This window comes from Ictidomys tridecemlineatus, chromosome 3 (assembly GCF_052094955.1).
Source record: "Ictidomys tridecemlineatus isolate mIctTri1 chromosome 3, mIctTri1.hap1, whole genome shotgun sequence".
In the NCBI taxonomy this organism is placed as follows: domain Eukaryota; kingdom Metazoa; phylum Chordata; class Mammalia; order Rodentia; family Sciuridae; genus Ictidomys; species Ictidomys tridecemlineatus.
This window is the reverse complement of record NC_135479.1, coordinates 146,450,598-146,475,419: the sequence shown is the minus strand read 5'-3', so window position 1 is coordinate 146,475,419 and position 24,822 is coordinate 146,450,598. Positions and strand designations below refer to the sequence as shown.

The window sequence follows — 24,822 nt, the reverse complement described above, 5'->3', positions numbered from 1 at the left end:
TAAGAATACATATTTTACTATTATCTTTTACACTTTTGCCAATCTGTTAGATTTCTATTAAAAAGTATAGTCTTGTTTGAAACTGCATTTCTATGAGTTTTAGAGGGACTCTGCCATATTTCATGTTCACTAGTCAGTTTTTTCTTTTATATATTTTCTATTCATAGTTTTTATGATGTCACATATGGGGCAGACTCCTTGCTAATATTCTGGTTGGGAAAGAAAAGTGTTATGTGTACATACATAAAAATATACGTACGTAAAACTTCTTAAGCATACAAAATATGTGAAATGCTAAATAGATGATATAGATAAGAATTCAGACAATAATTAAAGAAGTAAGCTTCTCTTAACCAGTTTTCTTATCTGAAAGTAAAATTAACAGCAATTCCTACCTCCTAGAATAATCCAAAATTTAAAAAAGAAGGCAACGAAAAATATGACAGTACAACTGAGCTTAATAATAATCATTTGAAGAGCTTACTATGTGCTATGAAGTGTTCAATTGCTTTCATTTAATCATGTCAAGGGTCACAAAAAAACAGTATTCTTTTCCCCTAATTTTAATGATAAGTATACTTATAACTTTTTTTTCTTTTGCAATGCTGCCACTGGTACCCAGCGCCTTGCACGTGCTTGGCAAGCACTGTGTCACTGAGCCACATCTCTTACCCTTAAGCATATTTTGGGACAGTTTGGTTTGCACAAACTCACGCTTTTAAGTATGAAGCTGGAATTCAAACCCAGAGATCCTGGCTCTAAAACCTGAGCACTTACCTACCATATGAAACAGTCTTAGTTCACAAACCGAGGGAGATACATTCACTTACCCATATAGAACAATAAATTGACAAATATGCCTAAGAAAGAAGTAAGGGAGCATAGTTGGATTACACAACTCTCCTGAAAATCAACCACTTGTTACACCAATCATTTGTAAACGTTTGTGCATGTTTTTCTCATCTTTACAATAAATTCATGAACACTGACGGAGAAAAAGAATGCCGATTATTGATCAATTATTAATACTGTTACCCAGTTACCAGAACACCAGTTCGAGCTTCAGTCTTGATCCTTTGGGAATCACCTCTCCCTAGTCGTGCTCTTTTACTGCCTCCATGAACCACTGTGATGGAAATAAATGAAAGAAAGAAATCCACTGCAATCCAGTTACAACTGATCCTCGTTTTCCTTCCTACACGTCCTTCCTCCAGTCTTAATACCACCAGGAACGTCCTCGGTAATTAAAAGGTCAAAAAGATTGCCGAGGTAACGGCGTCGCTTCCAGTCACGCACAAGCTCCGAGGCTCCTTTCCCGGAGATTCTAGACTCAGCTTTGGCGCTACCAGTCCTTTGGCCAGTCGCCAGGCCTAGTACCCAGACACCGCCCTCCTCGGCCTCAGTTTCCACACCAAGATCTTCACAGAAGGCGTGGTTGGCCGATTCCCCCGTTAAGAGGCCCTACATGCAGGTTCACTGGGTCCATAAGCCCGGCATCCGGACATCCCGGTATCCCAGGGCCCTCTCGGTCCCCAGCCACCACCTCAGGTCAGTTACCTCATCCCGGTTTCGCGTTCCTGCACCAAGGGATCCTAGTTCCCCCACGTACCACACTGAGGTGGCCCTTGCCAAGCGGCGTGCGTCGCTACGCGGGAAGGGATCTGGGAGGGGGAAGAGAAGCGCCAAGGGGCGGGGCGTCCGTCACTAGGCAGCCAATCAGAGCTCCAGGGGCGGCCGGAGAGACGTGCACGTAAGGGCGCGGGGCGGAGTCTGGGGTGGTGGCGCTAGGGGCCGGATGCTAGTGTTGGGGCTTTGGGCTGAGGTGGCAGATGGTTGTGGAGGCGAAGTCGGAGCCAGTGGGAAAGGATGAATGGACCAGCGGGACTCTCGCGCATTGACCGTCACGAGCGAGTTCTCAAGTTAGGCGAGAGTTTCGAGAAGCACCCACGCTGCGCCTTCCACACTATACGCTGTGAGTGGGGACTGCCCGGGGGATAGAAGGGGCGCCTCCTTCTTGGCTGGGCTTGTGAAGGCGTAAACCCCTGAGTTCTGTTCCCGTAACCTCCCCGCCTTTGCACTCCTCTTGAGGTGGGAGTGGAGCGGGTACAGGGTAATCCACTACCCTGTTAGAAGCCCTAGGTGTGACACCTTGGGCGCATTTAAGTGTGACCAGCCGACTGGAAGGGACACTTTGTGGAGATCTGCAGGGGTGACTGTGGAGGCTAACATGACAAGAGTATGATGCAGAAATGGAAAGGAAAATAATATGACAAACAGTACAAAGGACCCAAGGCAGGGCCAAGGGAATGCCTTGAAGCTGATGGGGACAGACTTTCTTCCTTTTCCTCACCTCTGTCTGATGAGGGTTTTTATTTACTGGGTTTTTTTTTTTTTTTTTTTTTTGGTGGGGAAAAGTTCTTAACCATTTCATTCTCTCTCTTTCCGAACCCAGATTTCATTGTTATCAAATACTGATTATCGAAGTATTTGAAGGTGTGTTATTAATTTCTTCATTGGGAAGATTTTTATCTTTCTATGATTTCTACCCTTTGGTTTACCCACTTGTTTTAATAGTTGGATGACATGACAGGAAGGAAAAGTACAGCATATGATTTTGTCTATAAAATATTCATTTTTTGCATAACAGCCCTCATAGAATTCTAGAGCAGGAAGGAAACGTTGAGATCATTGAATCATGACCTCTTATTTTTCTATGGCAAAATAGTAAAGCAGATATTTTTTCACTTCCTTTCTCCAGCTCAGCCCTTCTCTACTGTTTCATCGTTCCACCTTTTTCAGTCATTCTGTCAGATTGGCTGTAAAGAAACTTTATGGATTTTATTCTGAACGTTCAATGGTTCAATTTAAACACCTAATTAAAATTCAGTCTCCAAAAGTTTACTTAGATTGTAGACAATCTAGTTATACTAGTTCATAGTAAATGTAAGAAGAATCAATGGTTTTAACCCTTCAAAGATATGCTTACATTTTATTAAAGGGGTTTCTTAAGCAATATTAATATCCATTTTATAGAACAATTGGGAAGATATATGACAAGAGAAGATCTTCAGAGCTGTTTTTGTTTATGGCCATATTCTGTCATCTAAATCTCCCCATAGTGAGACAGTGCTGTACTGGCTCTGTGGTTTCTCTTTCTCTTCAGTTTCATTTCCCAAAGCAAGATATGGTTCTTATCTGTTTTCTACAGTCCTTTTTCTCATAGTTTCTCCTCTCTTCTTTCTCAAGTATGCAGTAATTTTAAACTTTCATTAAAAAGTACTATTTTTTAATTTTTCAAGTTATAAGGTTTAAGATTATAAAATTGCTCTAGAATATATTTTTATATAACTTGGGTATACATTCTCTTCCTAGGGGAATAAACCCCAAATTAAATTAATAAAAAAGTAGCCTTTGACAAGTTCCTTGCTAGTGCGTCAAAGCATTTCACTTATAAAAGTTCTTAATATCCCAGAATCAAATCTTCAAAGTTAGAGTTAGATAATCCTGGTACAAGAATGATGATAAAAATAGACAAACAACAATAATAGTAACCATAAATAAACCTAGATGTTGAACACACAGTTATGTAGAAGGCATTAAAAATTTTTTCAGTCTTTTTTCCCCTTTCTTTTTAAGCAGGCGTATGGTTTTTCCCTAGGTGATCTTCACTCCTAAAAATTCAGAGTGCGGGAATAGAAACTATAGAATAGAGAATGTCACACATTTATAGGATAAGTGCATCCAATTTATAACTAGCACTTAAGCTAATGTAATTTGAGAGAAAATAGTATTCTGTCTTTTATGTTCAGGGGAAATTTGGATAGTCTAATATACTAAGGCTTTAGACAAACCTGATTGGGAATCCTATCCTCTACTTTCTCTCCCTCCCTCTCTATTTAAAAATATATATTTATATGTATATGTATATACATAGACACACACACACACACACACACATATATGTGCACACACACTTTGACTTTGGTGATATTTTCTAAACTCTTAGCCCCAGTTTTCTTATGTGTAAAATGATAATGATAATAGTGACATTTCATAATTTTTGTAAGGATTAAGTAAGATGGCATAAACATAGAGCAGTATTAGGTGCCTGGTAAAAAATGAATTGTAATCATGATTAGTTTTGAAGAGTTATAGTAATGTATATATAGGGAGTGCCAATGAATGTAATTTCTATAAACTTTTAAAAAACATTTATCAGACCTTGAAAATAAGATCTATTAAAAAGTCTGGCATGTGGTCAGGAGGTATAGTATGTTTTTAAAATTGTAAACTAAATGATTAGCAGTAGTTGATTCACTGGTAAAAGAGTTTGAATAACAGAATTCAGTAGAATTAATTTTGGATTTGGGATAGTGCTAGTTTTAACATTTATTTTCAGATAAAGGTTGATAAATTATAAAATTTTTAAGTTTTCAGTGGCATCACTTTTTGCTCTAATGGAATGATGATGAGCAGTGACTATAGAAAAATTGTCTTTAAGTGGACCTTCCCCTCAAAAAGCAGTAAAGCTCTAGAGCACATGTCAGAAATTATACTAATGAAAATTGATTAAAATTATATTTACAGTTAAGATTCTTTGCTTAGGATGGAATATGGGACAGAGTATGGGTTTTGGAGTTAGTTGAATTAGTTCAAATTGTAAGAAATAAACTGACAATAGTAATTGTATGTTCTTTTATGAAGATGTTGACATTATATGATGCTACAGCAAAAACAGAGAAGTGTTAAAGACAAAGTAGAAAATGTTTTCCTGTTCTTTATAACTATAGTAATTATATTTGAAACCTGAAGATACTAACATAGACGAAGGAAATCCAGAGAGAATAGATCAATGGTAGAATTGATGATAGGATTCTCAAAGTAAGAACTAAAAAGTAAGTTATTTAGTCAATTTAGAGAATACATTTGCTATTTAGAGCATATGGAAAGCATGAACATGAAATTGCTCAACAAATTCTTTAATTCTAGAACTATATATGTAACCCTTTGAAATTGAAAAGTTGTTTACTTAAAAAAATAACATGTTTGAAGGCAAAGAAAAGGCAGTACTAAAAAGTTGAATATTTTAACTGTATAACTGTAGAATAATTAGAATTATAAATTGGTCCAGAATAGTTGTGGTAGACTTATTGATTAATAAATTCATGCTTATTGTTAAGTAAAGATCTTTTGAGTACATTTCTGTCTTTTGCAGTTTATCTCATTCTATACAAGCTGCAGAAGGCTGTGAACTCCTTGTAATTAAACAGTCTTTGATAGGTATGTTCTCAAATGTATTTTTATATGGAAGGGAACAGTAATTGATTTATAATTTTTATCAAGTTTTCATAGGGATTTATGACTATCTTGTATCCCCTAACACCCCCTAGGCACAAAACTGTGGATATAAGACAAAGAGGTCATGTCATATAAATGGATGAGTATGTGGTTTGAGTTCCTAACTTGATCATTTCTTAGCTTCATTAATTTAAAGATGTTTCCCATTGGTAAAATGTGGTGAGAGTATTCCATTCAAAGATTTATTGTGAAAATAAAAGTGATAATATATTGAAAAAAAAACTTCTTAATAAAACTCTAAAACAGAGGTTAAGATTAACAGATACTTTGTACTTTGTTTGGCCCTCATAGCTATATGTTTTGTTTTGAATTAATTGCAAATGCCTAAAAATCAGGGTCTTTTATATAAAAATCAAGATTTCCAGTTTTTTCCCCATAGGATATTATTATGTTCTTAATTTCCTCCTTGACCTAATTGATGTTTGGCAAAGGGATTAAAATATAAAAGAGGAAATATTATTTAAAATTATTCCTCTTATGTCACTTTATTGTTAATTTGTGGTCTAAAAGCCTGGAGACCATATTTACACATGAATACCACTAAATATGCTGATTTTGGAATGAGTACTGATTTTTATCATGGTAAAATAAATATTTTTCCAAGTGTTTCATTAAAACAATAACATTTTAACTCAAAGATACAAAAACTAAAAATCTTTCTATTTAATTATTCTTGTTAATTATGTCTTTTTATTTTTACCATCTAGATAGGTTAATGATCATTTCTCTTCTGTTTTTAAATATTTTAAAAATGATTTTACAGCATAACTGAACATTAATCTGCTATTCATTTCAAATAAAGCCACTTTGGCAGTTGTTTTTTTTTTTTTTAAACTAGATTTCTACCTTCTTAAAAAACAAAACAAAACAAAACAAAAAAAACCAGAAGGTGACCTGGCAATCATCAAGCCCATATCTCCTCTTGGCAGCAGTTGGCTGGAGCACAGTGTAATTACCTTCTAAGATTGGGCTTATTCATTCTTTAGGTCATTGTGGTTCCCACAGGTCTACTTTACCATTTAAGTTACCTGACCGGCTTCTCTATAGCATCATTTAGCTGTAGTTAAATGACAGTCATCTCTCTTTGTTTTTCCCTTATGTCATTTCAGAAAAAGATTGAAAGTCAGAGGGCTATGGTTTTGCTCTAGGATGCCATTACTAATATCTTACACATTTATTATCATAGAGAATTCTCTGTCACATATTAAGGTAGTGTGTGCACTCTGTGAGAACAGAAGTGTACTAGTGAAAAGAACAGAGGAATAAAGCGGAATCTACACTAAACAATAAAATCTTGAAATAGACATGAATATGGTCCATAGGAAATAATGAGAAAAGAACTATTTTACACATAATTTAGCACCTTATATTTACTTAAAATAAGTTTGGATGTCTTTTAGAGAGGCATGAGCAATATGAACCCAAGTCAACTACAAGGATCTTTCATATAGCCATTGTGTTAAAAATACTGTGCAAAAACCACATTTCTATTCTTTTAAAAAAAAATTACAATCCAATAGACATGTCCACAAAGAAGTAAATGATACCAGGTAGTTTGTGTTAGATTTTGGTGAATGGCATTGTAAATGCTTCAGGAGAGGAAAGGAATTTGGGATTCTGAATAGTAGGGAAAAGACTTCAAGGAAGAAGGAACTTTGAAATAGGATTCAAATTTTAATAGCACTAAAGTGCAGAGAAAAGCAGGACAAGCTGTAGTAGTTTAGCCTTTAGTCAACTGAAAATTAGTTTGTGTTTAGCAAGAATGGAAGGGCATGACTCTGAAAGAATTATGACAGAAAATATAGGACTAGATGTGAGTGATGAAGGAGGTAGAGGAATATATAGATTGATGAGAAGACCTTGAAGGAGTTAAATTTAGAAAATTGAAGACCAAAAAAAGCCCATTACCATAGGTGCTCACATAGGGCATTATAATATTTATAAATAAGGAAAGATACATATAAATAGTGAGAGATTTGAGTGGCATCTCCATTGTACATATCTTTATATAAGAACTTTGATTCTTACTTTAGATTCACAAATAATATATGCTAGCTCAAAATTGAAGTTTTCTTATCTACCTGTTGATATATCTTAGCTAACCTCTCATCTTTTTATTTTAACTAGTTTTGTGCTTCCATATTCTACCTTTAGTAAATATTAGTTGCATCATCATGGGCAGGGACTTCATTTCTTCCACCTCCCATTTCCTTTATCTGTTATATAGGGATATTCACTGCTTTACAGAATTGTTGGAAAGCTGAAAGATCAAAGTGATTAGGAAAAACTTTTAAAATTGCTTCATACATAATAGCTATTATCATTGTTTTGTTTTGTATTGGTGTTCATTTTCTTAGGTTTTTATGATATCTGCTTTCTACTTTCTCATCTCTTTGATACTCAAGTTCCATTCTAATTTTTCTTCAAATCACTGTCTTCGCATTAGTTGACATTAACACCTATTTCTCTCTGTCCAAACCCTCATTCAAGCATCTAAAACTTAACACCTTCATTCTGCTTTCATTTTTTTCACTGAGCTTGCCACTACTAACAAACTCTTTAGTTTATTTTCAGTTTAATCTTTATCCTTTGATTTCTCAGTTGTACCTTCTAGGGATATTATAAACCAACCTCACAGTTTTCATATTGCTTATTTTTTTATATCTGTTTCTTAAAATATAGGGATAAACATTGAGATTTTAAAAAATAATTTTGCATGTATTCAGTTTTGAATTAAAGCAGTATGAAGAATATCTGTTATAAAGATGGTGTGAATTTTTATATTCATTTACATTTATGTTTGTTTAAGGGCTAGAGGGATGGATTTCTTTTTTTTTCAGAGTAATCACTTCCTATTTAAAAAGTTAAATATGAAGTATGAAGCATAATGTCTGGCTCATAGTAAGTGTTCTAAAAATGTTAGCCACTGTAGTTGTCATTGTAAAGTAAGGCCAGTCTTTTGTTTATTAGCAGTGTTGATTTTATGAACATTAAAATTTCTCCTTTCCCAAGATCTACCCACCATAGTAATGGATATCCATTAATTTGAATTTAGACTTTCACCTATCAAACTTTGTTATGTAACATTGTTAACATAAAGATAAATCTGTTTAAAAGATAAATCTGTTTAACATAAGGATAAATCTAGGGGCTGGTCATGTTCTGTTGGTGCTGTATCACTGAGCTGCATTGCCATGTTCTATTTTTTTTTAATCTGGTTGGTAGTTTTACACTTGTTATTTTGTAAAAGTTCACCAAGTTTATTGTTTATTTTCTATTTTGTATGTATGCTATATTTTAATAAAGTGTTAAATAAACACATTATAACCTGAGAAATTATATATCAAAATTATTATAGTTATTGATATATATTGGTATAATTTTTTATAGCTTTCATATCTTAGAGGTTTTAAACTTGTTTAGCTTGTGATAGCTCAGTATCCTAAATTTTTTCTAGGTGATAGATTTTAATGGCATCATTTGAACCATGATTTAATTCACATTTAAAATTTATTTTAGACTCTTCTGAAGTGGAAGATTTGGTTAAATTTCAACATCCTTTAATGATGTACTTATCCATGAAAAAGTTAAAGTACTAAACTAAAAAGGTTGCTTTTTCTTTTTGAAGTTTCCCATGAATACTTTGCTGTGTGTTCATTCATTTTATTCTGCTGTATAAGTAGTAGTAGGGACCAAAGGTAGTTTAAGAAAATTTTATGAGGGAAAAAGACTGAAAATTAAAAAATATTCTACTTATATCATCTTTTAAGCAACACTGAAATTATTTAGCTTTTTAACATAAGATTATTTTTAGTTGTAGATGGACACAATACCTTTATTTGTTTGTTTGTTTGTTTGTTTGTTTTTATGTGATACTGAGGCGATAACCCAGTGCCTCATATGTGCTAGGCAAGTGCTGTACCACTGAGCCACAACTCCAGTCCTGAAATTATTTAGCTTTCAGCAGAAAATCTTAGACTAGTTTATTTTAGTCTAAAAATATTTCTATCATTGTTTAATAAATACTGTTTTTAGAGTATAGCTGTTTCTTTTTTTTTCCTCAGAATTAAGTATACAGAAATAAACTCAGGTGTATTTGCTTATTTGTAATAGTAATAACTTTCTAAGCCATTTTAATTACTGTTTTTTGAAAACTGATTACCGCATTAGAACATGCTCATATTTTTGAGATCAAGGTATTTTTGCTCTATCTTAAAAAATCAATATTTGTATCTAATTTTAGATGATTTCAAACCTGCTTCTATTGACACTTCTTGTGAAGGAGACCTTGAAGTTGGCAAAGGTGAACAGGTGACAATAACTCTGCCAAATATAGAAGTAAGTATATTTTTAGATTAAGACTAAAAGGATCTTTTTGCAGGATTTTCAATGAATTTAAATGAAAATAATTGCACATTTATGTAATGATGGTTGGTTAAAATAGTTAATAAGCACATCAAGGCAACAAAAGATATTTTAAACTATTTTGGGTGAAATAATCTTAAAATATCTTTATCTATTTAATACTTGTAAGAATTATCATAGCAAATGATTTGAAAAAATTGGTGGTCTAAGCAAATATTCATTTAATTTCTATTATGAGCTATGTTTGTATTCTTAACTAGGGATAACAACTTGTTTCTTGCCTTCTAGTTCTAATTTGATATAACAGACACAAAAACATCTAGTGTTGGTTGGAGGTGGGGGTGCATGCCTGTAATTCCAGCAGCTTGGTAGGCTGAGGCAAGAGGATTGCGAGTTCAAAGCCTGTCTCAGCAACTTAGCAAGGTCCTAAGCAACTCAGTGAGATCTTGTCTCTAAATAAAATACAAAAAAGGGCTGGGGATGTTGCTCAGTAGTTAAGCACACCTGAGTTGGTACCAAAAAAAAATTAGTGTTATAAGTTAAGGGCATATAGAAAATTCTGTGCAAGCATATAGGTTGAATCAAATACTCTCTGATACAGACTTTTGAAAGACTTCACAAAGAAAACATTAATTGACCTGAGCTTTAAAGGGGGATTTTAACAGGCAGAAAGGGGGTATAATATTTACTCAAACAGAACAACATGTGAAAGGCTCTAATGCTTTGAAAGAACAAGGAATTTGTGGACTTTATGTAGTAAATCATTGTATAATGAAAAGTGCAAGAATAGAAATGTGAAAGATAAGTTGGGATCAGATTGTGAGTATCTTTTATGTTGTGATGTAGAATTTAGACTTTATCCCATAGCCATTCGGGAACCATTAGGGGTTTTTAAGCAGAGAAAGTAATATGATTAGATTTGTAGTTTTGGAGGGCTTTTAGCAGTATAGGGAATATCTCTCACCTGAATTGCTTAGAACCAGAATTGTTCTGATTTCTGATTTTTTTTATTTTATAAAATTTGCGTGTACATAATGAAATATCCTAAGAATCGGACCCAAGACTAAATGTGAAATTCATTTATTTTCTGTATGCATCTATATACAAGTTGAAGGTAATTTTAGACAATATTTGTAATGTTTTTTGCATACGAAACAAAGTTTCATAGTGTAGAATTTTCCACTTGTGGTGTCATGTTGCCACTCAAAGTTTTTTTTTTTTTTTTTTTTTTTGGAGCATTTTGGATTTTAAATTTTCAGGTTAGGGATACTTAACCTTAGTTTGGGGAAAAGGTTGAAAAAGAAAGTGACCAGGTCACGGAGACCTTAAACAAAAATTTTGCCTGCTTTAAAATTTCTAGATATATCCATAACTATCAAATACTATTTGCATTAAAATACAAATCCTTTGTGGTATGGTCTGTTTTTCATAGTCCTTGAGTTAGAAATTTCATTTTTTCCCTTATTTTTCTTTTCAGCATTAACACACAACTTCATTGATGATACAGAAATGAAAACAATGCAAACAACAAAAGAGAGCTTACTTATAACAAATTGATTCACTGTCGTTTATGCAGAAAAAAATGGTAGAAATAGTTCAAGCTAGGCAGGAAGTTAAAAAACAACAAACATGTGTTCAGTGATGTTCATTTATCCAGCTTAAACCCAAAGACCAACTTGTTTAAATATTCAGCACTGATAATACAATATGGTGTCCATTATTCAAAATCAGTGACTGAAAGAATTTCTTTACCATATAAGCGAGGTGGAGAAAAGGAATCATTTATAATATATGTTGTTTCTAAAGTACAACACCGAGAAGTTACTTCTAGCTCTTTGGGAACATATACATACCCAGTTTGATTGTGAATTGTCTGACTTTTACTTTCACCAAGCAATCATGGTGCCTTTTTTTTTTTTTTTAAAGACAGAGTGAGAGAGGAGAGAGAGAGAGAATTTTTTTTTAATATTTATTTTTTAGTTCTCGGCGTACACAACATCTTTGTTGGTATGTGGTGCTGAGGATCGAACCCGGGCCGCACGCATGCCAGGCGAGCGCGCTACCGCTTGAGCCACATCCCCAGCCCATGGTGCCTTTTTATTCCCAATACCTTATCAGTCCACACTTGAAATTCTTTTAAGAATAAAATAAAAGTGAACCTTCACTGAATTGATTCTGGTAGATTAATTTTCTTCTTATTTAAAATTATCATTTACATTCTCAAAAATGACCAAACTTTTGGAATAACATTTTTGTTCTGTTTCTCATTAAAGAGGGAACCCAGTGAAGATTGGCCCCTGAGTAGTTCTATAGTCATTGCTGAATTTTCAGCCAAATTTAAAAAGACTTCCAAAGGCTGAAATTTAGTTTCTTCATTTCTGACCGAAAAAAAAAATGAAAAAAGTTTGAAATGGAATTATCAAGCATATACGGTTACTTATTATTAACAATCTTATTCATAAGCAATCTTAGTCCAGCCAGCTGTACAGATGATTTCAAGTGAGAAGTGATGTGTCATAACACACTTGATTCCTGTGTATCTTAAGCGTGCACTAATTTTTGGCATTCACACTTGTTATTTAGAATGTTAAATTCTTTAACAACAGATCCTGAATATTGAGAATCTTTGCAATAGTTGGGAGAATCTTGGATCACAAATAATATCTGTTAAATACATAAGCAGCATTATTATCTAGAGCAAGTAATGCTTCTATAAGAATATGAGCCTTTTCAGACATTTCAACCAAAGCAACTTTCTGTATTCTTGAGGGGACAAAATAATGTCATCTGAACTAGGGGAAGCCTGTTTCTAGACATCCTGATTTGTCTAGGTTTGGCCTGACTCTACCTCTGGTCCTGACCTCAGTTCCAATCTGAGCACTATACTATATTATTGCTTTCATTACTGTCATCATCATCAGAACTAGCTGAAGAACAATCCTCAGCATCATCCACACCCACAAAGCTACCCTTAGCCTTTTTATCCTTATTCTATTTTCTTCCCATGGTCAGTTTTTAAATACATAGCAGGGATTTAAATACATAGCAGAATAGTCATGAGGGCTGTGGGTCCAGGTGCAGCCCTGTGAAGTCTGATCTTCCTCAGCTGCTTCAAAGCCACAATAGTTGATTCTGGAAGTAGACTTCCTTGCAGCAGTTATTTTGCCCTTCATCGATGACCTGGATTGGTGCTACACCCAACAATCTTTCTGATCTCAAATTCACTCCTAAACTGGAAAGTCTTGGACCCACTACAGGGATCCAGAATAATTTCCCAATTTCCTTCTTCTTCCTTCTACCTCACGCCCATCTGCCTTCAGGGAAATTTCCTAGTATTCAGGGGTTTTTTGTTCTTCTATACTAACTTTATCAATCCTCAGAGAAAACAAAGACTGTAACTTTTTACTATAAAATATAAAGAAAATCCTGGAGTTTTGAGATTGTTTTTGTTTGTTTTAATTTTTTAGTAGGAGTGGTTTTTGTGCTGGTCCATCCACATTTTCTTTTGTGTATCAGTGAGATGGTTTGTCATGGTTAGAGGTGTAGTAAGCTGTCTGTCCTCTAGTCTGCTGTCTTTTTCTTACTTTTATCAGCCAACACCACTTATTGAGAACCCACTGATGTCAGACTGTATTAGTTGCTGCTGCTGAAGGTTTTCCTAAGGCTAATTAAATAGGGAGTGGGTTTCTTATTGAATATTCCTCATTTACTCCTATAGGATCTGAAAGAAATGAAAAGTCAATTCAGTTTGAAATGTTGTAGATAAATTAACCTTTGTATTATTATCTTATAAAAATGCTCACATTCTGGTATTTCTAAAATAGTTTGGAAATTTATTCTGCAATCTAAGGCTTATTTGCTTCATGATCTTTATTGAAGAATAGTCTAAAATAGTCACTTAATTTTAAAATTTACTGAAAAGCCTTATGTTGACATTAAGAACCATTAGTCTGTTGTTTGGAACTGCATTTTTATTGGTCAACTATGGTTGGTTTTGCAGAAAAAAATTCAATTGGATTCTTCTTTGCATGTAGAATATTGTTTTCTTAAATTGTAGTCCTCTCATTCTCATTCCTTATATTACTTTTTCTCTCCTAGCAAATGGGGATTCTTACTAACTTATATTAGTCTTATGTGTATGTTTCTTTTTAATTTACACTTATTCTGCTTTATCTAGAGTTTCATCTACTATGTGTTTGGTTAGGGTCTCAATTGAAATATCTCTTTTAAACAAATGACAGTTATATAGGGGGCATATATTTTCAAGATGAAACACTGTAAATTTCTGTCCCAGTGGCTCTAGAGACTGAGGCAGGAAGATCCAGAGTTCAAAGCCAGCCTCAGCAGCAGTGAGGTGCTAAGCAACTCAGTGAGACCCTTTCTCTAATATATATAGAATATTATAGGAGCACAAAAGAAAGGTAACCCTACCAGAGGAGGAGGAGAAGACATCAGGATTGTTGAGAGCCACAGCCGAAGGGGCCCCAGCAAACTTTCAGACTGCCAGCTGATGATTGGCTCACAGCGGCCCCAGCAACATCTAGCTGATTGGCTCCTCTGTGGTGATGCTCATTGGAGATGCTCATTGAGCTGTTTCCCCGCCCTTTCAGACTGCCAGCTGATGATTGGCTCACAGCGGCCCCAGCAACATCTAGCTGATTGGCTCCTCTACGGTGATGCTCATTGGGCTGTTTCCCTGCCCTTTCAGACCATGGAGCTGCTCATTGGGGGTCTTTTTTGGCTTCGCCCACGCTACCCAGCAGGAGGATTGTGGGAGGTGGAGAGGCTTGTGGTGGTGAGAGAGGCTTGTGGGAAGCTGGTGGTGGCAGTTTGGCTCTGAGGGTTTTTCCTGAGGAGCTGTTTTGTTTGGCCTGTGTGGTTCTAAAAATAAAGTTAGTTTCTTTTGACAAGTGGCTCCTGATTATGCCAAAGCAACTCAGTGAGACCCTTTCTCTAATATACATAGAATATTATAGGAGCACAAAAGAAAGGTAACCCTAACAGAGGAGGAGGAGACATCAGGATACACTGAATCTTGAAGGTGAATTGAAGTTACCCAGTTGAAGGAAAGAGGGAAAGATATTTTAGAGAAAAGAAAAAGACATGGACCAAGAGACAGCAACAAAAGAAAATATTTGAAGAACTACTTATACATCCCACTATGGCCAGGTCAAAAGGGATGAAGATAGAAAGGTATTTAGGAATCAGATTAATAAAGGACCTAATATGCATTATAATTTAATTTGAACTTTTTTTCTGTAACTCATTTAGACAGTTGAAAGAGAATTGTTCAAATTGCCACGCTAAGAGCAAATATATTTTTGCTGAGCATATAGTACTTGAACAATTGTAAATAAGAATGGAAATTACCTTTGTGAGAGTGTTTTACCCTTCTTTTAAAGAACTTCTTTAAGTGAGTAAGAGGTTTACTTTTTTAGCATCTTTAATTCTGTGGATATTATATGGAAATGTAATAATTATTAATTGGAAGCACTTAGATTCTTGTATTTTCTTTATGAACTTGCTTTCATCATCATGGTAGCCTAGAAAGAACAGTAGAGTCTTCAGATTCTGGTGGTTCTTTGTAGGGTAGATTTTCTAATTCTAATTTCTTTTCTAATTTCTAATTTCTTTGCTGTTACAGAATAGAAGAAATTAATAAAAATGAAAACTGTTAGGCTGGTTAAATAGTGGGCATTTACAAATCTCTTTCTCCTACAGACAATTCTCTATAGATGGTTGTTATAAAATTCAAAATTTCAAATTTGAAAAATTTCACTTTACTCAACAGTTAATAATTTGTCATTTACACTTCTGAGATTGGGTTATTTTCAATTCTTACTCTTTACTTTGTGGAGTACTTTTGTGGGACTTACATGAAAGTTGCTACTATCTCTCTTATTATGCAGACAGTGCATTTCTTATAACTTTCTTGACTGTTTATAAATTTAATTCTCAAACCTTGGGCTTATGAGGGTTTTACAAGTACGATGTGCTACTGTGTCATACTAGACAACATATCTTAGGCAAAACCCCTTTCAAGATGAACCTGGTCTGGTTCCCTTCATTAGGTTTACTTAGCACACATGGGGAAATAGCTCCACCACATTATTGAGACTTTAGCCTACTTTAGGACCAGCATCCTATTTAATATCTTGTTAGTTACATTTTTAAATTGTGTATTTTATCATTGCACAATATCCTTTTTTATTTTTATATATTTTTATTCTAATTAGTTATACATGACAGTAGAATGCATTTTGACACATCACACGTAAATGGAGTATAACTTCTCATTTGTCTGGTTGTACATGATGTCACGTTATACAGGTAATGTAATCATATATATACATAGGGTAACAACGTCTGATTCATTCTACTATCCTTCCTATCCCACTACCCCCTCCCCTCCCTTTACTCCCTTCTATCTAGTCCAAAATATGTCTATCCCCCGGCTTATTGTGAATTAGCATCTGCATATTAGAGAAAATATTTAGCCTTTGGTTCTTTGGGATTGGCTTATTTTACTTAGCATAATATTTTCCAGTTCCATCCATTTACTGGCAAATGCCATAATTTCAAATTCTTGAAGGCTGAATAATATTCTGTTGTGTGTATATACCACATTTTCTTTATCCATTTATCTCCCGAAGGGGCATCTAGGTTGGATTCACCATTTAGCTATTGTGAAATGTGGTGCTATAAACATTGATGTGGCTGCTTTACTATAGTATGCTGTTTTCAAGTCCTTTGAGTATAAATCAAGGAGTGGGAGAGCTAGGTCAAATGGTGGTTCCATTCCAAGTTTTCCAAGGACTTTTTATACTGCTTTCCATATTGGCTGCACCAATTTGCAGTCTCACCAGTAATGTATGAATGTGCCTTTTTCCCCAGATCCTCCCCAACACTTTTTTAAATTGATTTTTTAAAAAATAAATGACAATGGAATGCATTACAATTCTTATTGCACATATACAGCACTACTTTTCATATCTCTGGTTGTATATAAAGTATGTTAACACCAATTGTGTCTTCATACATGTACTTTGGATAATGATGTCCATCACATTCCACCATCCTTGCTAATCCCCTGCCCTCTACCTTTCCCTCCCACCCCTCCGCCCTGTCTAAAATTCATCTATTCCTCCCATGCTCCCCTTCCCTACCCCTCTGTGAGTCAGCCTCCTTATATAAGTCACCAACATTTATTGTTGTTTGTATTCTTAATAGCTGCCATTCTGACTGGAGTGATATGAAATCTTAGTTTTGATTTGCATTTCTCTAATTCCTAGAGATGTTGAACATTTTCAATCCATGTGTATTCTTAGAGGGAAAGTAGTTCTCATCAACACCATATAGTTGGGTTCTATTTTACCACTGTATGTCCTTTAATTGGGGAATTTAATCTATTTGATCTATCCTGCTATTGATGCCTTGTATAGCATTTTTAGTTTTACTGAGTGTATCAGCTTAAATTTTTGCTTTATTGTTTAACAGATTGCTTCTGTCTCTTCATTAGGTTTCTCTTTTAGAGCATTGAAATGTTTCTCTAATTATTTTAAGCTCATTGAATTTCCTTATAACAGCCATTTTAAATATTTTAAATTCTCTGAGAGTTCTCCCATACTGATTATTATCTGGTCAGTTTCTGTAACCTGATTATGAGTTCTAGGTATGGTCATGGTTTATTGAAAGCTGTGATACTTCTTGGCTTATGATGTCATCTGGGCATTGAAGAATCAGTTTTCCTAATCTGACTTATTTGTGCCTATCTTTTCAGAAATTCTAAACAGGTTGTCTGTTTTCTCCGCACCTGTATTCATTTTTAATATTTCAACACTAGGTGGCACTCAGATCCAGATTTTTCAGGGAATACCAGAGGGCAATCTAAACCCAGTTTTGTCCCAAATACAATGTTGGTATGTTCTTCAGAAAGAATCAGGAGAGTACCCTGAAGTACTAGTATGGGTCCACAAGCCTCAACCTGGGGCCAACTGTGGATGCCTCATTCACAGTTCTTAGCCTGTGATCAACTCTGCAGCATTCTGCTCAGCTCTAGAAAGTGTCATACCTGTGGACACCAGTGCTGCCAAGCTGTATCTCACCTTGACCCTATACTCTGCCAAGAACAGCACAACACTGGATCCACACTGCTATGGGTCCCTGTTGCTAAGGTAGACTTGTGGACCAAGATGGCTACCAGGTGATGCTAGCTGGAGAAGAAGTCCAGTGGACTGGGGCATGTCTTCCTCTGATGCTAGGGCTGTTCCACAGCCTTTAGAATATCGTCAATGTTAGGTTGCACCAGCCTAGCACTAAGTTCCAGGACAAAATCTGCTTGCTACCCTGTTCTTCCTCCCCTACATCCCCAGCACAGGGAATAGGGTTTTACATCACTCTGTACTTCACAAGTTTGGGGTCATGTTGGTGAAAGCAGTCCCTTGTCCCTAATGGCTAAGCTGGTTTGTACTTGAGTCTCACAACCACATGGACCTGCACAGCCTAGAGGCCCATCTGTGACCACTGACATGCTGCCCAAGGTTGGGGGGATGAGTGGTAGAAACAGTCTGTTAGCCACCAAGACTTGTTCTAAGCTGGGTCATACCCAAGTCTCAAAGTTGCAAGGGACTGTACAGTCTTAGGATGAGGGTACATGTGTCCCAGGTTCACTCCAAGGCTGGAAGCAATGTATCAAAAACTCAGAACTGCCCCAACAGCACGAAGGTCTTTGCCTACTGCTGAAGCCAATCTAGAGGCTCTGCCTATGAGCTCTGGCTTACAAATGGGGATTTCAGTTTCTGCCTAGTACAAGGTCTCACCATGGAGGAACCTGGCACTGGGCTCCAAGACAAAGCCCTGTGCTATCTTTTGTGCCCTGTTTTCTAGTGGATGGAGTCCTGCTCTTTGCTCTGCTGCTTTAGGGTGGAGTAGCATTCAGGGAGGCAGTCAGCTACTTAGCCTAACATAGTTCCAGCAGCTCAGTCTGTGGATATTGTCCTGGAGGTGAGGATTGTGGGGCTTTGCCTCGCACTGTGCTTCATCATAGCTGGTCTGTTAACTGAGTTTCAAGTTGGAGGCCTAGACTTAATTTTCTCTCCTCTCCCAATTAGGAGGTCTCTCTCTCTTCTCCATACTGCACTCTTGAAGTTATGGGATAGGGTGATATAAGCAACTCTTTCCTTCCTGATTTCAATATGTCTTTTCATTTTGTTTTATTAAAAGCAGGTGCATGGGGCTGGGGTTCAGGCTCAGTGGTAGAACACTTGCCTAGCATGTGTGAGGCACTAGGGGTTTGATCCTCAGCACCACATTTAAAAAAAAATGTATAAGATACAGGCATTATATCCATCTACAACTAAAAATAGAAATTTTAAAACAGCAGATGTGTGGTTTCTCACCTGATTTCCTTAGCTTTTGTTAAAGTAGTTTTGTGTGTGAGTAGCTGTTCAACTTGGTGTTTCTATAGGAAAAAATCACCAGAAGATCTTACTGAGATGTCATCTTACTTAGCCTCATTATATTTTATTTATTTATTTGTGTTGAGGATTGAACTCAAGACCTCTCACATGCTAAGTAGGTGCTCTACCACTCAACTATTCCCTCAGCTCTTGATATATAATTGGTTTTTATCATTTCTGCATCTTCTTAATTCTTCATTAGTTTCACGAAGTATCTCTTTTTTCTTTTTTTTCCCCTTACTTTGGGAGTATTATTATTCCTATCCCAATATTCATAATCAGGCATGTAATTCTGTTTTTATATGAAAATGAAGCTCCTCCATTATTTTTTCCTCTTTTTCTCTATTTCTACTAATTGATATTTTTTTGAATACTTTTATTGTCCCTTAGTAATAAGCCTTTTTCCTTCCCCTTTCCACTGCCCTTCCCTTCTACCTTGGCTAAACACCCGTGTTTTGCCAACATAACCTAATACATTGCAGAATATCTTCATGTCAAGAGTATCTAGAGCTTATAGTTTACATTTTTATACAGTATAGTCTTATCATTTAAGGTTACATATATATAAATAACTCCTGTCAGGAAATGAGATTCTTCCACACACAGCTTGGAGATTCCCAAGCTTTCCTTTAAATCAGTGGAAGATTCCATGACCCACAACCCCATGACTCTTGATTCTGCGTGCCAAAAGTGTTTCCTCTAAAAACTGGAACAAGACAGGGATGCCCTCTCTCACCACTCCTATTCAACATAGTCCTTGAAACATTATCAGGAGCAATTATATGAAAGAAATTAAAGGATAGGAAAAGAACTCAAACTATCACTATTTGCCACTGACATGATTCTATACTTAGAGGATCCAAAAAACTGCACCAGAAAACTTCTAGAATTAATAAATGAATTCAGCAAGGTAGCAGGATATAAAATCAATACCCATAAATCAAGTGCATTTCTATATATCAGTGATAACCCCTCTGAAAGATAAATTAGGAAAACTACCCCATTCACAATAGCCTCAAAAAATAAATAAAATACTTAGGAATCAATCCAACAAAAGTAGTGGAAGACTTATACAATGAAAACTACAGAACACTAAAGAAAGAAATTGAAGAAGACCTTAGGTGATGGAAAAGATTTCCCATGTTCTTAGATAGAAATAATTAATATCATCAAAATGGCCATACAACCAAAAGCATTATGCAGATTTAATGCTATTCCAATTAAAATCCCAATGATTATCCTCATGAAAATAGAAAAAGCAATCATGAAATTCATTTGGAAAAATAAGAGACCCAGAACATCCAAAACAATCCTTAGCAAGAAGAATGAAGCAGGAGGCATCACAATACCAAACCTTAAACTATACTACAGAGCTATAGTACCAGAAACAGCATGGTATTGGCACCAAAATAGACATGTAGACCAATTTGATATAGAATGAAAGACACAGAGACAAACCCACATAAATAAAATTACCTCATATTAGACAAAGGCACTGAAAACATACATTGGTGTAAAGATAATCTCTTCAAAAAATGGTCCTGGAAAAACTAGAAATCCATATGCAGCAAAATGAAATTAAACTCCTATCTCTCACCATGAATAAAACTCAACTCAAAGTGGATCAAGGACCTAGGAATTAAACAGAGACCCTGCTCCTAATAGAAGACAAAGTAGGCCCGAATCTTCATCATGTTAGATTAGGTTCTGAATTCCTTAACCAGATTCCTAAAGCATAAGATATAAAAATCAAGAATTAATAAATGGATGGATTCAAACTAAAAAGCTTCTCAGCAAAGGAGAGTAGGAGAACATCTTTACTACATGAACATCAGATAGAACACTAATTTCCAGGTTATATGAAGAACTCAAAAAGCATAACACCAAAAAAAAAAATAAAACCCCAATCAATAATTGGGCTAAGGAACTGAACAGACACTTCTCAGAATGTGATACACAATCAATCAACAAATACATGAAAAAATGTTTGATTTCTCTAGTAATTAGAGAAATGCAAATCAAAACTACTCTAAGATTTCATTTCACTCCAATAAGAATGGCAATTATCAAGAATACAACCAATAATAAGTGTTGGTAAGGATGTAGGGAAAGGCACACTCATACATTGTTGGTGGCACTGCAAATTGGTGTAGCCATTCTGGAAAGCAGTATGGAAATTCCTTAGAAAACTTATAATGGCACCACCATTTGACCCAACTATCTCACTCCTTGGTCTATACTCAAAGGGCTTAAAATTAGCATACTATATCAATGTTTATAGCAGCTCAATTCACAATAGCTAAACTCTGGAACCAACTTAGATGCCCTTCAATAGATGAATGGATTAAGAAACTGTGGTATATATACACAATGGAATATTACTCAGCCTTGAAGAAGAATAAAATTATGACATTTGCCAGTAAATGGATGGAACTGGAGAATATCCTGCTAACGATGTAAGCCAATCCCTAAAATCCAAAGGCCGAATGTTCTCTCTGGTAAGTGCATGCTGATCCATAATGGGTGGGGTTGGGGGGAGAGGGAAGAATGGAGGAACTTTGGGCAAAGGGTAGCAGGGAAGGAGTGGGGGTGTGGGGGCAGGAAAGATGGTGGAATGAGATGGATATCATTACCTTAAGTACATGTATGACTGCCAATATAGTGTGATACTAAATCATGTACAACCAGAGGAATGAAAAGTTGTGCTCCATTTGTGTACAATGAATCAAAATGCATTCTGCTGTCATATATGCCTAATTCAAATAAACAAATAAATAAAAATTAAAAAAAAAAAACATTGTATGACCCACAATCCCATGACTCTGCATACCAACAAAACCCAAAACGACAAGGCCTGCTGTTCAAGTGAGATACCTTAAAGCTTCTTTCCTTTTGTCCTAGTGCAAAGCATTTGACTTTTAACAGTGCCAATCTCTTCAGCAATTGCATTCTCCTCAACTGCATCTTTAACTGCACTACTTTTCTGGCCAGACTGCAAATATTCCACTTCTGGTTTGCTTTTTTTGTTCCTGATTTTCACTGTAAATCAGGCTAACAGCAGCCTGTAATACCCATGCTATAGCCAGGATATTACTCTTGCTGCCTTAAAATTGGTGAACCACATCTCAAAATGCATCCCACATGTTCCCAGGGTACGGATAAAATGCATACAAATTCTTTACTGAGATTTAACAGTGATGGCTTGTAGTTCAGCTGCCAACAAAATCCTTATTTCAATATGCAACTTCACCAGTATCATCTTTACTGTCCACATTTCTGTCAGCATTCTGGTCTTCTGAGCCTCCACCAGAATCACCCATTATACTCCACTTAGAGCACTCTAGGACTTTTGTAGCTTGCTTCTTCAGACTTTTCCGAACTTCCCTTGTAAACCATTTTCAGTGCCCTCCCATTTTCAGGTATAATCACAGAAATGACCCCACTTCTTGGTACCATTTACTATGTTAGCTCTCTGTTACAATAATAAATCTATGAGATAGTTAACTTTTTTATAAAAAGAAAATTTTATTTTGGCTTACTTTTTCAGAGGTTTTGATTCATGATCAAGTGAACCTATTGCTTTTAGGTCTTTGTTCTAAGGGTAGCACATCATGGTGGAAGTACATGGCAGAAAAAAAATCAGTCACCTCATGGCTAGGAAGAGGTGAGACTGGAGTCCCATTGGTTAGAAGACCTCCTATGAGATCACTCTTAAAGGTTCTACCACCACCTTCCAGAAAGTGCCAGTATAGGGAACAAGCCTTTAAACATGGGCCTTTGTGGACATTCCAGATCTAAACTATAGCACACACTAATCAATTATATGTAGTTCTTTGTGAAGAGTGAGTGGCAAGTTGAGAATGTTGGAGAGGAGATAAGAAGACCATGAAGGACCCCATGTATAGGTTTATGGATTATGGTTTTTATCCTGAGTGCATAAGGTTTTTAAAGTACATGAATATTTTAACCATGGGAACAATATGATTAGATTTTCTTGTCAGCAAAGTAGGAAGTAAAATTAGAGCAAGAGAGAAAGAACAGTAACTTAAATGAAGTAATGAATTAGGTTCTGAAGTTGGATAATAGCAGTGAACATGGAAATAGTAGGAGGTATTCAATTGTTATTTAAAGATGGTCCAGATATTTCTTAGTTACCTAAGGGAATGGGAAGAAATTAAGGCTTAAAGGTTACGTGAGTGGTGTTCATTTCAATGAGGAAGAAAGTTGAGATTTGTAAAACTTGTTTAAACCATAGAAAACAAATACAGAGATTATGAAAACTTGTGACCTATGATGAGAAATTGTTCGTGGTGTTTGTATTTAGCATTCATGTGCATTTGTAAAGGTCTTGGTACTTCTATAGGCACTGGAAACAATTTTTAAAATTAATGACCCGGTTCTTATTCTTCAGGAGCTCAATGTACAATAATATGTTGTAATTCTAAAATGTTTTTCATTATAGGTAATAATAAAACGTCCTTAAGAAAAACATTGCACAAATCTCTTACTGACTGTAACTTGAGAGTCTTTAGGTTGCTATTTTGATAGATATTACTCACTTGTTTTCAGCCAATATATGTGAAAAATTAACTTGCCAGCCAAGTGGACCCAGTTTGTTTTGTCATGATCATGCTTCTGAATTCAGCTAATTGCTCCATGCCTAACCCTTTTAGAGCCAGCCCAGATGTGTCTTCATCTGTGTGCTCTGATTCTTGATTTCCTTAGATTACTCTGGTCTTAGAGGTCAAAACAAAGCCCTCATTTTTAAATCTTTGTCATTTTCACTCTACACTTTCCACAAGTTACTCATCTACCTCCTCTCCCTGCAGTTACAGCATTCTCAGTCACTAAACTTATTTCTTAACTCCTCCTAGTGGCCACTTAGTAAATTCTAGTGATTATATGCTTTAATAATGACAGGTCTTTAGTCTTTGGAAGTCATCTTTTCCTCACCTTAATAGTACTATTTTATTTAATAAAATCATTATAATTAATGTTTTTAAAATGTTAATACACTTTTATAAAGTTCAAAAATAAGATAGCTATATTCTACTTAGAAGTACAGATATGTGGAATAAAGCAAGAGAATGATAAACATAAAATTCCTTTAGTTTTACAGGTGGCATAACAAAAGATAGGGAGGAGCACAAAGGTAGATATAGATTAATGGTAATAGTCTAGGTTTCTTTAAATCTTTTATTTTGAAAGACAGAATAATATAATGAAGTTCCATGTACTTATCACTACTAATTATTCCCTTACCAATGTTTTTCCCCTGACAGGATCTGCTATTTTAAAGCAGATCCTGTCAGGGGAAAAATAATGTCCAGGATCTGCTATTTTAAAGCAGATCCTGGACATTATGCCATTACTTATTTTGATTTTTTTAAATGCATCTCAACTGAGAAGACATTCTTATCTTTCCCTAAGTACTGTGATATTATCACACTTAACAATAATACTTGGTCTATATTCACATTTTCATGATAACCTTGAAAATGTCTTTTTTTTAAGACACTTGTCTTTAAAATATCTTAACTTGACTCCAAGTAAGATTCCCATTTTGGGGCTGTAGTTCACTGGCAGAGTGCTTGCCTAGCATGTGTGAGACACTAGGTCCGATCCTTAGCACCACATAAAA

General features: G+C 35.4%; 2 protein-coding genes and 1 pseudogene across 10 annotated transcripts in view; 1 reads left to right on the top strand and 2 right to left on the bottom strand.

The window, feature by feature from the left end:
• The window catches only part of Iqcb1 (IQ motif containing B1), a 49,436-nt gene extending 47,724 nt beyond the window's left edge, over positions 1-1,712 (bottom strand). For 2 of the 4 annotated variants that reach the window (XM_005327651.5, XM_005327652.5), the window contains exons 1-2: positions 1,558-1,712; positions 1,036-1,126 (exon numbers count right to left, since the gene is read on the bottom strand). The gene's annotated coding sequence lies outside the window, so the exon portion shown is untranslated. The remainder of the gene's footprint in view (positions 1-1,035; positions 1,127-1,557) is intronic. The other 2 variants (XM_078044137.1, XM_013359697.4) reach the window with 1 other exon arrangement.
• A 47-nt stretch (positions 1,713-1,759) lies between these two features.
• Eaf2 (ELL associated factor 2) overlaps positions 1,760-24,822 on the top strand; it is a 49,679-nt gene continuing 26,616 nt past the window's right edge. For 3 of the 6 annotated variants that reach the window (XR_013436854.1, XR_013436852.1, XR_013436853.1), the window contains exons 1-2: positions 1,760-1,972; positions 9,602-9,696. Coding sequence is in view for 1 of the 6 variants with exons in the window: in XM_005327653.4 (XP_005327710.1) it covers positions 1,867-1,972; positions 9,602-9,696 (201 nt within the window). In the remaining 5 variants the exon portion in view is untranslated. Of the gene's footprint in view, positions 1,973-5,215; positions 5,281-9,601; positions 9,697-24,822 lie in introns of all 6 variants that reach the window. The other 3 variants (XM_078044139.1, XM_005327653.4, XM_040270283.2) reach the window with 3 other exon arrangements.
• LOC101963419 (armadillo repeat-containing X-linked protein 3-like) lies at positions 11,640-12,741 on the bottom strand (annotated as a pseudogene).